Source organism: Dermacentor albipictus, chromosome 10 (assembly GCF_038994185.2).
Source record: "Dermacentor albipictus isolate Rhodes 1998 colony chromosome 10, USDA_Dalb.pri_finalv2, whole genome shotgun sequence".
Lineage (NCBI taxonomy): Eukaryota > Metazoa > Arthropoda > Arachnida > Ixodida > Ixodidae > Dermacentor > Dermacentor albipictus.
In genome coordinates, this window is record NC_091830.1 from 46,267,227 (window position 1) to 46,281,387 (window position 14,161).

Below are 14,161 nucleotides of genomic sequence, written 5' to 3' on the forward strand. Positions count from 1 at the left end.
CAGTGCATTACAAGAATGTAGCAAGCTACCCAGCCGAAAAAGATACTTTCTTTTTGACCAGTGCTAGTTGAACTTTGTTAATAGTGAACATCGCAAAATAGTCCAACATAACCGAAATTCGTTACGTAAAATTATGCCGAATAATGAAGTACTGATCTTTCGGGCAAGCCCAATTATTCGGATTCCTTTGCGGCACTGCCATACGCCCGATAGAGCCATTGTAAAGGGAAGTCTGAAATTTCGGTTCTTCTTTGCCGCCTGATTTTTCCCAACATGCTGCCGTAACCGCAGGTCTGAAACGTTATTAATCGAGGTCGCCACTACCGCCATTTCGATTATCCCGCAGTCTTGAATCGGCACTTTTGCACTCCAATCTGCTGGTGCCAGCACCACGGCCGCCGTGACAACGCTAGGCCTAGTTGCATTGACGTTCGCCACCGAGCTTTGCGCTGTTCGGTGCTGTGCTTTAAAGCGACTAGCTTTCTCTCATTCTTTTTGCCATTTTCGTGGTAGGTACATGCTGGTTCTTGGTGAAGAGTAGCCGAGGAAACGCGCTGAGGGAAAGTGCGAGTGTTCCCAGGCAACCTTATTTCTAAGAGGGATGCAGGAAGGGAGAGGGGGCGTCGCGTGAGCTCTTGCCCAACCGGGTTACGGGGAGTGAGCGGCACTGTCACTCTATATGTCACGTGGTCGTCGCAGGAAGGTGAGAAAGGGCACATGCTTTATGGCAACCGAGCTGGGGGTGATATTGATTGCGGTAGGGGGGCTGGAGGGAGGAGGGGACAGTGTCGTTTGTTCGGGCTATTCACTTACATTGACTATTGTCGTATATATGGTTGTGGCTAAGACTCCAATGCGTCTGGTGCTAGGTGCATGAAATCTTGTGAACGTGAAGGTATCCCCAAAAATGATAACCTGGCGGTGACACCTTTTTAGGCCGCCTGTGAAATAACGCTCTCATCCTCTGCCAGATCCAATATTTCTGACTTTAAGGTGGTCCCTGTCAAGTTCGTGTTATCGGTCGGCGACTGCAAATCCTTCAGAGGCCCAGCCATGCATAGTGTGTTTTAATATTTAACGGCACGTTCATGCAATTTTAATAGTATGCTCGTTTAACTCGTTTCCCAAGTGCCACGTTATTTCTTGTTTCCGTCGAAAACTTATTGGAGAGGTTTCTACTGTATAACAATAAATTTGGCATATCCGTGTTCGCTGTGACAAAGTTTGACTGTGCGTGAAAGTTTCTTTGAAACTGCTTGCTTTCAAATTAGCAGTTAATCCTGTTTGCCTGCTTTCAGGTGTACGTCACTCAGACAGAGAATGTTACGAGCACGAGCAAGGGAATCCGAGTCTCGAAAATGAGCTTCATTGACCTTGCCGGCTCGGAGCGTGCTGCTGCGATTAATAGGAATGTGAAGGAGCGGATACGTGAGGGTTCAAAAATCAACCTGTCGCTGCTGGCCCTGGGCAACTGCATCGACGCCCTCTCAAAAAGTGGGGTGAGTCTTTCTACGTCAAATTTCTCTCGTGTCTTGCATTTGGGGTAGAAGTGAAAGAGGCTCGGAGCGCATATACGGCACAGCCAGCTTCAGTGTATTGCGATTCCTCTACCAGTGTGTGTGTTCAGGTAATGGCAGCTGTGATTAGCAGAGGCCTCTTTATAGATATTATTTGCGCATATCGATTCATTGCATTCAAGGGGGCTATCTCTGGGCTGCTATCTTCATCGCTAATATTGTGGGGACGCTCGAACCTCTTGTGACCCCATATGCCGCCACCAGCGGCAGCCGGTGTAGTTGCAGAATAGTATGAGACATGGCACGAGTGTTGCGCTGCTAATGCTGCCTGATGGCGGGGTTACTTGGGTGCAAAAGGGAGCAGCTGCTGCCTTTTTGACTTGGGGTCGGCAGGATGTGCCTATGTCTCGCACGCTGGCAGGCACGCTTTGTGGGACTGTCCCGAGAAAGGCTTTGGAATGGGGCATTGGCGGTCAGACAAAATTCTTCCAACACGCCACTGTTCTTGTGAATGTACAATTTTGTGTTGCTGTTCAGCATGATGGTGAACATATTTGCTTGATATCTTGTCATGATGAGTTGGGCTTAATTGATTCGTTGGTGCCCATCGGCATGTTCTATTGGTTACGATTCGGCTAGCTGGCGTTAGTGTATAAAATGAGCAACAAATGGCCTTGAGAGTGTTTGCACTACTGTGTTGTTGTTCCTTTGTCCCGAGGGCATGTTTGGGTCCCCACAATATAAACCAATTTTTAAGTCCTAGTCTATTCACAACATTGATAAGTCTGTCATTGCGTTGCACACTATGCAGCATTAATTATTAAAAGCGCAAATGGAGCATTAGGAGCAAATCGTCAGTTTATTCGCACACTCGAGACTCATTTGTGAAGGCGCATATCGGTGGTTTGACTCGAGCATGTAGCATGCTTCGTTGTGTAACTTGAAGTTCATCGCACATTTGCTCCAATTTTATGCTGCTTGATCGGAAACAGTTCACAATCAAGACTACTCAAAGAATATTCGTATTTGCAGTTAGTGATTATTCAATTCGAAGACCAAATTGAATCGGGTGATGTTCGGTCCGTTACTCGCAAGTTTCATATTCGCTCGCCCCCTGAAAGCAGTCCTACTGATTAAAGTATTAATGTGTGTAACGATGTTCCTAGTTGAAATTGAGTAAGGAAGTTAGCCAGAGCATGTGATGCATAAAGCAGGTAAACGGTGTTATGCTGTAGCAACAGAATGAACTGCCAAGGAAATGAAGGATGGCAGAAGGTAATCGACCTCCCTTCCTTCCTGCCTCCCTCCCACCTCTTCCAGCCACATCGAGTCCCGTACCGAGGCTCCAAGCTGACCCACATCCTCAAGGATTCGCTGGGCGGCACGTGCCGCACCCTCATGATTGCGGCGGTGGCTCCGTCCAGGGCCAGCTACACGGACACGCACAACACCCTCAAGTACGCTGAGCGGGCCATGAAGATCAAACTGCAGGTTGGCAAACTTTGCACTTGGTAGTCCTGTTGCAGCCAAATATACTAGAATGACGACGCATGGGTCATTCCCTGCCGAGTGTCCCAGATGTGTCGCTCGAATATTTTGGATGTTACTTTGAGATATTGCGGCACTGTACTATCTTGGTCACAGTGATTTCCCAAGATATATTGTGGAAAGAAAATATATGGCAATTTCTGTGGATAGCATATGCTTCTGTGAACGTTGCTGTTATTGCTATTATTAGTATTGCCTATTGAAAGCATGTAGTGCGCTTCCAATGGCAATACACCCCACAAGCTGTGGATGGCTTGTGACAGATAGGTGAGGAAGCTAACCGCAATAGGGCTGGTGGCAATGCTATGAATGCAATGTGTGACGTCTTGGGAGGAGGTTTGCTAGTACTGGAACAGGAAACTAAGTGTGCGCTCGCATTTTGACGGGAGACGGGCGGGCGTGCATTGAGGGGTAGCTGCTCGTGGCACGCGGCTACTTTCCTTGATCGTGCGTGCATCACATTTTTTCTTGTTTGCACAAGATCTAGTGGCCGGAAAGCATATCGTACGGCAGTTTGGCGACATACTGAACGCTGGTGCCAAAAGACTATTTTCCAGGAATGTATGAACTGGTAAAGTGTGGCTATATTTGGTCATTTTTTTGCATTCTCGATTGCTAACATTGGTGCTGGAGAATTGTATCAACGAAGGTCTACTCTATAATGCGCGAGAGGAAACGCAAAGAAATCAAGACTACTTTCCTGAGTTAATGACTGCTGTACAGGGCCATACATCTATGCTGTCCAGGTGCTGCCATCGTGGTTGTTGTCTCTTGATGCTTTCCTAATAACCCTTGTTTCATTCTTTCTTTTCTTTCTTGCAGGCCAAAAAGAATGTGCTCAATGTGAATGTGCACATGACCATGTACACTGCACTGATTGACGAGTACAAGCAGAAGGTGAGCATCAGTTACACTTGAACCCTGATATAACCACGTACCTTCCAACTCTGCCTGAGATTTTCATGCAGTTTGTGAATTCTGGCTCTGCTTGTTATAACGTTGCACCAAGCTTACAAAGGTGTGGAAGAGTCAATTTTTGGGCCTGTTGGTTAACAGTTAGCAGCGCTTCTGTTTGTCTCACCATCCTCTGGTCCCGTGCGTTGTGCTTGATTGTATGCAAAGTTTTGTCTGGAAAAAAAGTTTTCAAGGTGTTGAAAAATGGCGTTAAATATGTTGAAAGAACAGCCGCTCATAGCCACCTACTACACTGTAGTACAGCAAAAGGCGTGGGACACTGTGAACTCAACCATAAGCAGAGGGATAGCCTCGGAGTTGGCTTGTCGTAGGCACCAAAAATCGAAAGTAGTGGAGAAAGTAGGCAAAGCATTGCCCGTATTTTTCTCCTCCCGCAAAGTATTGGGTTTTCCAAACCCGTGGACTGTGCCTCTCGGACAGCAAGTTGCGAGGCGTCCGCCTTCTGCACCGCGTCAGCTAGTGCTCCAGTTTCCATTAAGGATGCAATGAAATCTAGCATTCCCTGTTTATTGGAATATGAATTCGTAGTACTGAGGCATTGTTAATGTGACACAAAAATTGAATATTCTTATTCTGTAAAGCTTGGTATTCTGAAGTTTGAAGCACTGAAATATTACTGCATTGAAACTATATAAGCAGTCAGTGTCAGATTTTTGAAAGGTTCATTAACCTGAAAAGCTCATATTGTGTTGTTCGTAGTAACAAGGTTTCACGGTATGGGGCAGGCACGTTTCGGACACATTTTCATGGGGAAAATGTGCCTGTCAGAATCTAGCAAATACGGCATGTCTTGCTCCGCGAAACTTGAAAGGCCGCAGAGTGATATGGAAGGGAACACAAACCATTCGGAAAATGGCCGATTCAATAGGTTGGCAGTGTTAAGAGGAGATGAATGCGAGTAGATTAGACGAAGCAGCCGGCACTCGATCCTTAAATTTCGCAGGTGGAGGGCCTTCAGCGTAAGCTCGACAAGGTGGAAAGTGAAAAGACTGCGCTCGAGGCCGAGGTGCAACAGCTGAAGGACGGTCTGGCTGCGGTTACGGCCAGCCGAGACGCCCTGCTGCAAGCTCAGGAGACCGGCGGTGGCAGTTGTCCAGCGACGTACAAGGACGTCCTATCCACGACTCCCGTCCTGTCGCCCAGCGCGGAGATAGGCCGACCCAGTGACGACACGATGAAGTACTACGTTGATGCGGTGCAGAAAATATACAGAATGCGTGCAAAGATCATCGGCCAGATCTGGGAAAACGAGGCAGTCATCCGCACCAGCCAGGTGAGTAGAACCCTGCGGCAGTGGAGCGGGAATGGTAATGAGAGGTTCGTGCAGACCACATCGTTTGTCAACATATATTTTTCACTTCCCTGTATCGGGCAGAAGGCGAGAATCTGGCAGCACAGCTGGCATTTTCCTGGCCTGTATCGAGAAAAAGGCCATCACCCCGAGCTTTTTTTTATAGAGTATCGATTTTGTACGAGAAGAACATACGGGGGGAGGGGAGGCACTGAAGTGGGTTTTTTGCACGCGGCAGGAAAATGTTTCCAATCTGTGCGCTATCCTGCTGCGTAAAAACCGGAACCATGTACAATCACTCCCCAATATGTGGCAAGAAATGTGAAACATGAACAAAAAATAAGAAACATTGAGGCTTTGGAGGCATCATGGAGCTACCTTTTCGTTGATAGTTTTCTCGGTGCCAGTGTCTCTATTGCGCTCGCCACTCTTATACGGTGCTTAGATGGTGCATGGCTGCGAAACCTATGGAAAATAGCAACAGTGGGTGTTGAGAGCCAGCAGCGACATTTTCGTGGATAGCTAATATGGTGACAACTTATGAACTGATGGGTTGATGGGGGGGATGGTTAATGTTGTGGCTTTTACTGTAATGATCTTTCTGAATAATGAGCAATTTACTGCGGTCCCCTGAAATTCGTTATATTGACATTTTGCTGCGTCATTAACTGGATAAATGGCGCCATGCCCCAAGTTTATTCCCGATTGTTACGTCATGCGTGGCTTACGGCCACCTCTTGTCCACGGCATTGTGAATGAGAAACCCGTATTGGTTCTGAAATGTTTTTTGAACAGAAATGTGAAAGGTTCGAGTTAATGAGATTCTTGAAATGTAAAAGAATTGTCATCCAACTTGGGTAGTAGCACAACACTAAAAAAAAGGGGTTTCTGAAAAAACTTTGCGGGTGAAAAAAAAGAATGTTCACCTCTTCTGGGGATCCAATCTGGGACTGCCTTTCAAACGTGGTAGCTTCCTCTTAAAGAGGAAGCTTTAGCTCAAGTGCTCCTATCTAAATACATGTAAAAAGAGAATTCATTTTTCTCTGTAACCACTGCAGCAGATTTTGCGAGGTTTGTTGAATATAAAAGAAACTTAAAATCTAGTGACTGTTGGTTTTGGATCTTTCAGCTTAGGTCATCAATTTGTTATTAAAAATCGGCAAATATAGAACATTTTCAGAAAATGGAACTATCAAGTTTACAACTCTCTAACTCGGCAAGGAAAAATATCAGAATTCTGTGAATTGCATCTGATATTACATCTAAGGCGGACAAAATTAATATGTTGCGCATGAATCTGAAAAAAATGAAGTAATATGGAAATGCAGCTTTTGCAGAACCCTTGTAAACAATGTAACAAATTCACATAAGATATAAATTGACAAATTGAATTTGTCCGCTTTGAATGATCTAATGGGTGCTGTTTACAGAACTGCGATATCTGTTCTTGATGCAGAGCTATTAATTTATAAACTTCGTGCGTCTATCTTTTTAAAGCTTTCAAGTTTTTTGAAAATCGTTTTCATAAAATTTAGGCACTAAATCTAAATTCCGCTTCCAACAATCACTAAAATTTAACTTTCTCTCTCAAGTGCAGCAAATTTCATTAAAATCGGTCCAGGGGTTATATCAGAAAAGCGTTCTTGTGTTTTACACCTATTTGAATGGGCCACGTCGGAGTTGGGTGCGAGACCATAAGGTAGAGTATATCTTGGGTTTTTTACCTGTTTATCTTGGTCTGGGGTCCTAACCCAGGATCAAATTTTTGTACTAAATTGGCAGAGATCTCTTTACAGCAAAGCTTTCTTTCTGTGAAACCCCTGTGGGTTTCCTTTGTAGCTTCATGCCACACTAGGGTGGATGACATTCTTCCCCCTTCGTGAATGATGCACCACATTGTGGATTTACGCATAACTTTTGTGGCGTAGGATTTTTGAGGCCACATGGGACTTCAATTTCAAAAGTGAAATTGACATTGCTACTGGTCTTTCTCTTCTTTTCTCCCAGGTCAAAGAGAACTGGAAGCAGCAGGTAACAAAAACTGTCAAGGTTCTGCAGGGCTGCGGCGAAGACACCATGAAGGTGAGTGTGTGTGTGTGAAGTGATGTTAGGTGCTTCTGCTGAAAGCGCTAGTGAGCTAGAAAACCTTGACCATAGTCGGGGATTTAAATTTGGTAGCGCCTGCCACACATTAACCCGGTGGGCGTGGTGTGCTGCTCAGCTCAAGGTTATCGGGTTGGATCCCGAATACGGCAGCTGCGTTTCGATGGGACCAAAATGAGAAAATGCTCATGCAGCACTCGGACTTAAGAAACCCAGGTGATCAAAATTAGGGCCAGAGCCCTCCACTATGGCATACCTCACATCTGTATATAGTGGTTTTTGTGTATAAAAGCCTAGAATATAATGCAAGTTAATTTGGAGCTTGGTAATAATGTTGGACTGGTGGGTGGCCAGACCACAACGACAACATCTGGGGGAGGGTGCTAGGGAACCTAAGTGCCAATTGCGGCATCTGTATATCGCTGTAGCGAAGTTCTGCGCATGTGCAACATGGCCGGCGAACAAAACGACTGCACGCGTGTGTGCATTATTTCCGTGGCTCTCAGTGCAGCTCTCGCTTGACTGCTGTGCAGGAGCACTCTTGCCGGCAGCGGGATCTTGTGAGGGCGCTCCGCCGTGGCCTCCGAGATTACTAGTTTGAGAGTGTGCGTGGCGCAGTTCAGAGGCTACAGGGCGCTCCACCATGGCCTCCAAGATTACTAGTCCGAGAGAGTGCGCGGCACAGTTCAGAGGCTAGGGCTTTGCAAAGGCCACGGTGTGCGTGTGTACGCATGCAACGCATACTAGCTTGCACTTGGAGCATTTCGTGCAGAATCGGTTGGCCGTCGGAGCTAGAGACGGTGATTGAGGAGTGTGACGGGCATGCAACGAGAAGTGAACAGTATGCATTAACCGGCAGGTACACGATGTACTGCTATGGCTTCAGCGGGTACGGTTTAGCGAGATGCCGCTGTTATTTAGATATGCGTCGTACGCAATCTCCCGTCAGCCGGCATCCTGCATTGCTTTGTGTCGCGGCAGAGGTGACAAGGCTGTGCTTGTATCATCCATTACTGCTGCTCCCTCGCTTACTGAAACGAGCTTCACATGATTTAGTCGAGAATTGTGTTGGATCTGCGTATTTTTCTTCCTATAGAACCACATGAAGCCAATAGGCAGTGAAGCAAGGGATAGCAAGGGTGAAAAATTCAGTGTTCTTTTAAAATTAAAACGTAAAAATATTTGTCCTGAGTGGAAATGGCTACGATTCCTAGGGCTAGATATATTAGCGTTATATATATACACAAATGCTCAAGAAAGTTGAAGGGGGTTTAGCAGTTCAGTGGTAGAGCATCGCATACATAATGCGAAAGGTGTCGGTTTGGCTCCAAATAGCTTCAAGTTACCTTTTTGTTCATATTCATTTATTATTCCACCCTTCATTCAAAAAGAACGGGTAATTTTTCCTAGGCGTTTCCTGGATTGCTTGCCTGTTGGCTCCACATGATAATTAATTGTTCACCACGCGAATCTCGAGACTTCGGAAATGGTCTCTGCACCTAGGTTTCTTCCTCGCAAAATTTTCTGCCACTGCTTCGGTCAACCATTCAACATCGTAGCTCCTTTTTCACAGTCCTCGGGTGTTCCTTTATCACATGGGAAAATATTAGAAAGAAAGGTGATGTAGAATTTGAGAAAATTGCACATTTCCAGTGTGCTGTCAACAAAAATTAGGTTAGGACTAATTAGGACTTTCCGTTGACGCAGCACCGCAACTTCGTCACAGTCGTCAAGAGGAGAGATCCGACCTTCGGATAGCAATAGCATCGTATTTCGCCATGCAGGCATAAAGCAAAATGGAACAAAAGAAAAGCTAGCGTCGCAATTTGTTATTGCTGCCATGTGGACACAGGAAGTGCTCTTATTAGCTGACAGATTTGAATCGCTGTTGCGTGATTAGCATGCATTTTGACAGGAACAACCTGTACATTTCTTAGTCCTGATGAAGTTTTGGCGATCGCACTAGGATGGCAGGTGGATCTAAAATTGAAATTAGTGGAATGGTTGTATTGGGGGGAGAAAAAGCGTTTAGTCACGTGAGTGTGCGACTCTGCTTGGATATTGTCACATGATACTGCCACTTAGTTCTTTACTAGAGATTTGCCCCCTCTGCAGCATTGCTCACAGTTGCCTTTCCTTTCTCTTTGTTCTTTCATATCCAGGAATCCGAGAAACTTCACAATTTCCTGCAGTCGCAAGCAGCCGTACGCCGTGATGCCAAGGAAAAGCTCGAAGCCCTCCACAATGACCGTCGCCGCAACTTCGAGTTTGACAAGGACCTTCTTGGAGAGGCGTCCGCAGCTGGCTGCTTGGAGGTGGGTGTGCAGTTGTTTTTTGAGGGATGCTCCGGGCAGACGCTGACATGTGTAGATCTTTTTTTTACTTCCGGTGACCGTTTGTCATTCGGTAAGCGCTGTTACCAAATTGTTGGTCTTTGTGAGACTCGCCTACACGTATCGGAACTTTCCCGAACATTGTCGCAGATTCTGTAATCGGACAGCATGCACAACACAAATGGTCTTGTACGTTCTGGAACACGTGTGTGTACCAGCCATAACACTGGAATGTACGATTAGAAACGTGCAAATAGCCAACGGAAATGACCTGCAGGTCTGATTTTGACGACTGACTGTTCTTGTCGCCATCTTTGTGCCTTGAGCGGCATTGTGCTTTGTTTTTCTTTACGCAAGCTCGCCCAATAAAGCAATAAATTCCAGACTCATAGTTTTGCTGTTGTCTGGACGATGACGGTGACTATATTCCTGTCTGTCCGACATAAACGCCTTGCTTTTCTTGCCCTTCCTTGGGCAGGCCGTGGAAGCAGAGATAGCTGTACTGGAGCCACTGGTGGAGCAGGCCGAGACCCAGGCTCAGCAGCAGATGTTTGCCCAGCTGGCCGAGCTGCTGGGCCAAAAGTGCAACCACTGGGAGAGCCTGAACAGCGTTGCCATCCCCCACCTGCGCAGCCTCTACGTCATCCTGGAGGCCCGCAATTGCTGTAGCACGGACCAGCGAGATGCTCATGCGGCCGTTGTGAAAAAGGTGATTACCAAAAACGGGGCTTCCTGCTGAGCCAGTTGGTTCATGGTATTAGTTATATTGAGTGCAAAAAGAGAAGGTCACGGACAGGATGGAACACAGGCGCTCTTGCTAACAACTGATGCCTCTCGGGAAAAGGTGAAGTGAAGAAATCTGAAATCTGCTTCGCAACATAAAAAATATTATAGGTGGAAACGGGGACACTGTGGCGTGCGAGCGCTCTGAAGCTTTATCAAGGAAAAGGGGTGGTGGTTGTGTTGGTGACACGTCTGTTATCTTGTGAAAGGGAGAAGCGAGGTTTCTACAAACCTTGAGCTGGCAAGGTCCTTAAGTCTGATAAAGGACTGCCAGAAATTTTTCATTTTTTTAGTGCCTCTGCGAGGTTCATTCTGTTGCATGCGCGAACCCTGATTTCTCTTTTTCGTCTTGCCTTTTCCTGAGAGGCATCAGTTGTTATTGAGCACTTGTATTCTGTCTTGTCCGTGTCATTTTTTCTTTGCACTCATCTACCCTGCATAGGACTTCGTAGCCATAGGATGGCGTTGTCGGGTGATTGCTTTTGGAGTTGCATTTGAATCGCTGCAATAATGATATTGGTGGGCCAAGTGAAAACGTTTGCTTATGCGAGAGTTTAGTTGCTGTGGAATGGAGACAGCACAGACTGTGCTGAAGAATGAAAGTTCACTGTCAAAATTTTGTTGGCTTGCTTCGGCGAGCCTTGCTTGAGGCCAACCAGAACCGCATTGCCGACAGTACGAAGTGTGCCCCCATGCGTCAGTAAGTGATGGCTTCACTGGCGTGGAGCTGTATACAGTAGAATCTCGATGATACGAATCTCTCGGGATGGCACAAAAATTTGTATTGCCCAAAATATGCTCGAAAGCTTGGAAAGAATTTTGCAGCACAATCAGAGGGGGTACCTGGCAATGCAATGGCCAACTCACTCAAAATTTCAGGCTTTCAAAGTTATTTTCCCTGCAATCCTAATTGCAGTTGTAATTTTGGGTGCGTCGTCTTCCAAATAAGAAAATTGGGCTTCCGGAGCTGCTATCGCACCGTTGAGTGCATGAGCGCAGCTTTCCATTGATGCAGTGCCGCCATCTTGGTATCGCTGTAAACACGAGAGATCGAAGATTCAGGTAGTCGCAGTGCTGTGTTTCTCCATGCAGAAATAAAAACAACGAAAGCAGATGTGAAAAGGGAAATCTATCATCACATTTAGTCACTGCAGTGGCAAGCAGGTAGCACTCCTATCGGCCGACACCAATCTGGTGCTGAATCTGGTGCACACATGAATCTGGTGCACACATGAATCTGGTGCTGGCGCTACCAGAGTGTTAGGGCCTCCTTGCCAACTCCATTGGGGATCGTGAAGTGGCTTGATGGTTCGTATCAACCCGCCGTGGTTGCTCAGTGGCTATGGTGTTAGGCTGCTGAGCACGAGGTCGCGGGATCGAATCCCGGCCACGTCGGCCGCATTTCGATGGGGGCGAAATGCGAAAACACCCGTGTGCTTAGATTTAGGTGCACGTTAAAGAACCCCAGGTGGTCAGAATTTCCGGAGTCCTCCACTACGGCGTGCCTCATAATCAGAAAGTGGTTTTGGCACGTAAAACCCCATAATTTAATTTTTTTTTATTGTTCGTATCATTCGCTGCGGCAGGAATGCTGTCTGCAACATTTGAAATTCAGCACGTTGTAAGCTCATGGGCTTACTTGGGCTGGGACCTTTGCAAAATTTTGTGATCGTATCATTCAGATTCTGCTATAATCGGTACCATAAAAACCGGACTATAGGTCGATTCCCCAACTAACGAATTCTCAAAATGAAAAAAAGAAATATTTTAATGGCAAAAGTACCGAAAGACATGACACCCTTACCGTGAAACAAATGCGACTCGGAGGGTTGCACAATGGTGACAGTATTTATTTAAATGCTGCTCGCATGTGCACCTGGCCAAGTTTTTAGCGGTATCGCGCGACCATCGACCCGCGTGCTTGTCAGCACCTTATTAACGGCGCTGAGCAGCGAAACAAACGAGATACGCGCATGTGTACACATGCCCTTACTTTCGCTATTTCGCCGCTCCGTGCCGTCATGACAAGGTGCTGACAAACACGTGGGTCGATGGTTGCGCGATACTGTTAAAAATTGGCAGGGTGTACAGTACACAGAAGGGCACGAAGTGCGCACGCGCTACTCCGAATCAGAGCAACGCCTTTGATCAGAGTCGGATGACGAGTGCTTCTCGCTGCCCAGTCCATAGGCGCGTGCGATCTCTACCGCTTACAAACGGATGCATTCAGCAGTCACAGGCAGCGATCTTACACGCAGCTCTCGGACTGACTCCGCAACCTTGCCTTCCAGTTCTGCTGTCTGCTGCGATCCGGCACGAAATGACGTTTTCTTTTGGTTGCTGCAAGTTGTAATACGTTGCTTTTGCCTCCGCCACTACCGAATGCTCTTTTCGGATACTTCAAGTTTGCGCTGTGCCGCCAGGTTGCCGTGGGCTTCCGCGTACTCAATCGCCTTTTTCTTGAAGGCGACGGTGAATTGACGTCGGCTTCCACTCATTTTGAAACAAAATGAAAATGCAGCCTTTAATTAATATAACTTTGCGACAATGGAAACTCAAAATGCCGGTGCCACAATGTCGCCACGCCGCCATAGACGCCGCCATAGACGCCGCGCTGCTGCTGATGGCGATGGCGGCTGTTTACTTCATCCGCCCATTGTTGCAAGACTTCCGTAGTTTTTCCGTCAATCTCCGGTATATAAGTCGAGGGTCGACTTTTCGCGATGGTTTTTTGAAAAAAGTTCGACCTATATTCCGGTTTTTACGGTAATTTTCAGTGATACGATCACTTTTGCGTGATTTGGCAAGTGAAACGTCGATGTCTTCGTGCCGGAGCTTTCCTGCAGTGGTAAGCACATCATCTTGGAGTCCGGAACGCTTCTGCTCGGTGTGTGGAACTCTCCTGTCGATGCTGACGAGTCCGGTGCTCAGGCGCGAAATCTCAAGGAAGTACTTGTATTGCCAACATAGATTGACTCAGAATATGGGCACCTACTGGCAAATAGCCAGACCCTTAGCGATGACTGCTGGGCGGTATTAAAGCATTCTTAATTCAGTGGACGTATCCTTTCTCAAACAGTCGCTTTTGGCGATACAATACGGTCTCGCTTCTCGATCGTGGCTGTAGGTGTGGCAGCCTGTGCAGTGGCCCACAGTTTCAAACGCCTTAAAAGAAGTCCTCTTCGGTGGGACGTGGACTTTGTTTTCTCTGCACGCCACAGTTTTCTCTGTACCATACAGTCTGCACAGTTCTGTGTGGCTGTGCCATTTGGAATTATCAATTGGCAAACAAGATGGTGGCTACGACGTGCTTGCAGCGCCAGCGATTGCTTCCGATGCTTTGCTGATTTTGTAAACAAAAATAGCAGCCAAGGAATTGCGCTAATGCAGTATTTTAGTTGTAAGCAGCAGAAAATGCACTTAGAGTACTTTTTTGGACTTGGCTTTGCATGAGTAGGTATACGGGACTAATGTTCTGTCAAGTTTCGCTAATGCAGGATTGCAGTTTAGGGCCATTTCATCGTCGAGATACGAAATGCATTGATTCCGATGGGCATTTACCAGGGATACAATATTTTTGTTGTGAAAATTTGATTGTGTTGGGCTTCTAT

At 46.6% G+C, this 14,161-nt stretch overlaps 1 protein-coding gene across 1 annotated transcript in view; it reads left to right on the forward strand.

Annotated features, from left to right (window-relative positions):
• Positions 1-14,161, forward strand: part of LOC139050405 (kinesin-like protein KIF18A) — a 48,710-nt gene that overhangs the window by 13,944 nt on the left and 20,605 nt on the right. The window contains exons 6-12 of the mRNA XM_070526712.1: positions 1,299-1,499; positions 2,838-3,008; positions 3,888-3,962; positions 4,984-5,313; positions 7,339-7,413; positions 9,597-9,749; positions 10,246-10,476. Coding sequence (XP_070382813.1) covers positions 1,299-1,499; positions 2,838-3,008; positions 3,888-3,962; positions 4,984-5,313; positions 7,339-7,413; positions 9,597-9,749; positions 10,246-10,476 — 1,236 coding nt within the window. The remainder of the gene's footprint in view (positions 1-1,298; positions 1,500-2,837; positions 3,009-3,887; positions 3,963-4,983; positions 5,314-7,338; positions 7,414-9,596; positions 9,750-10,245; positions 10,477-14,161) is intronic.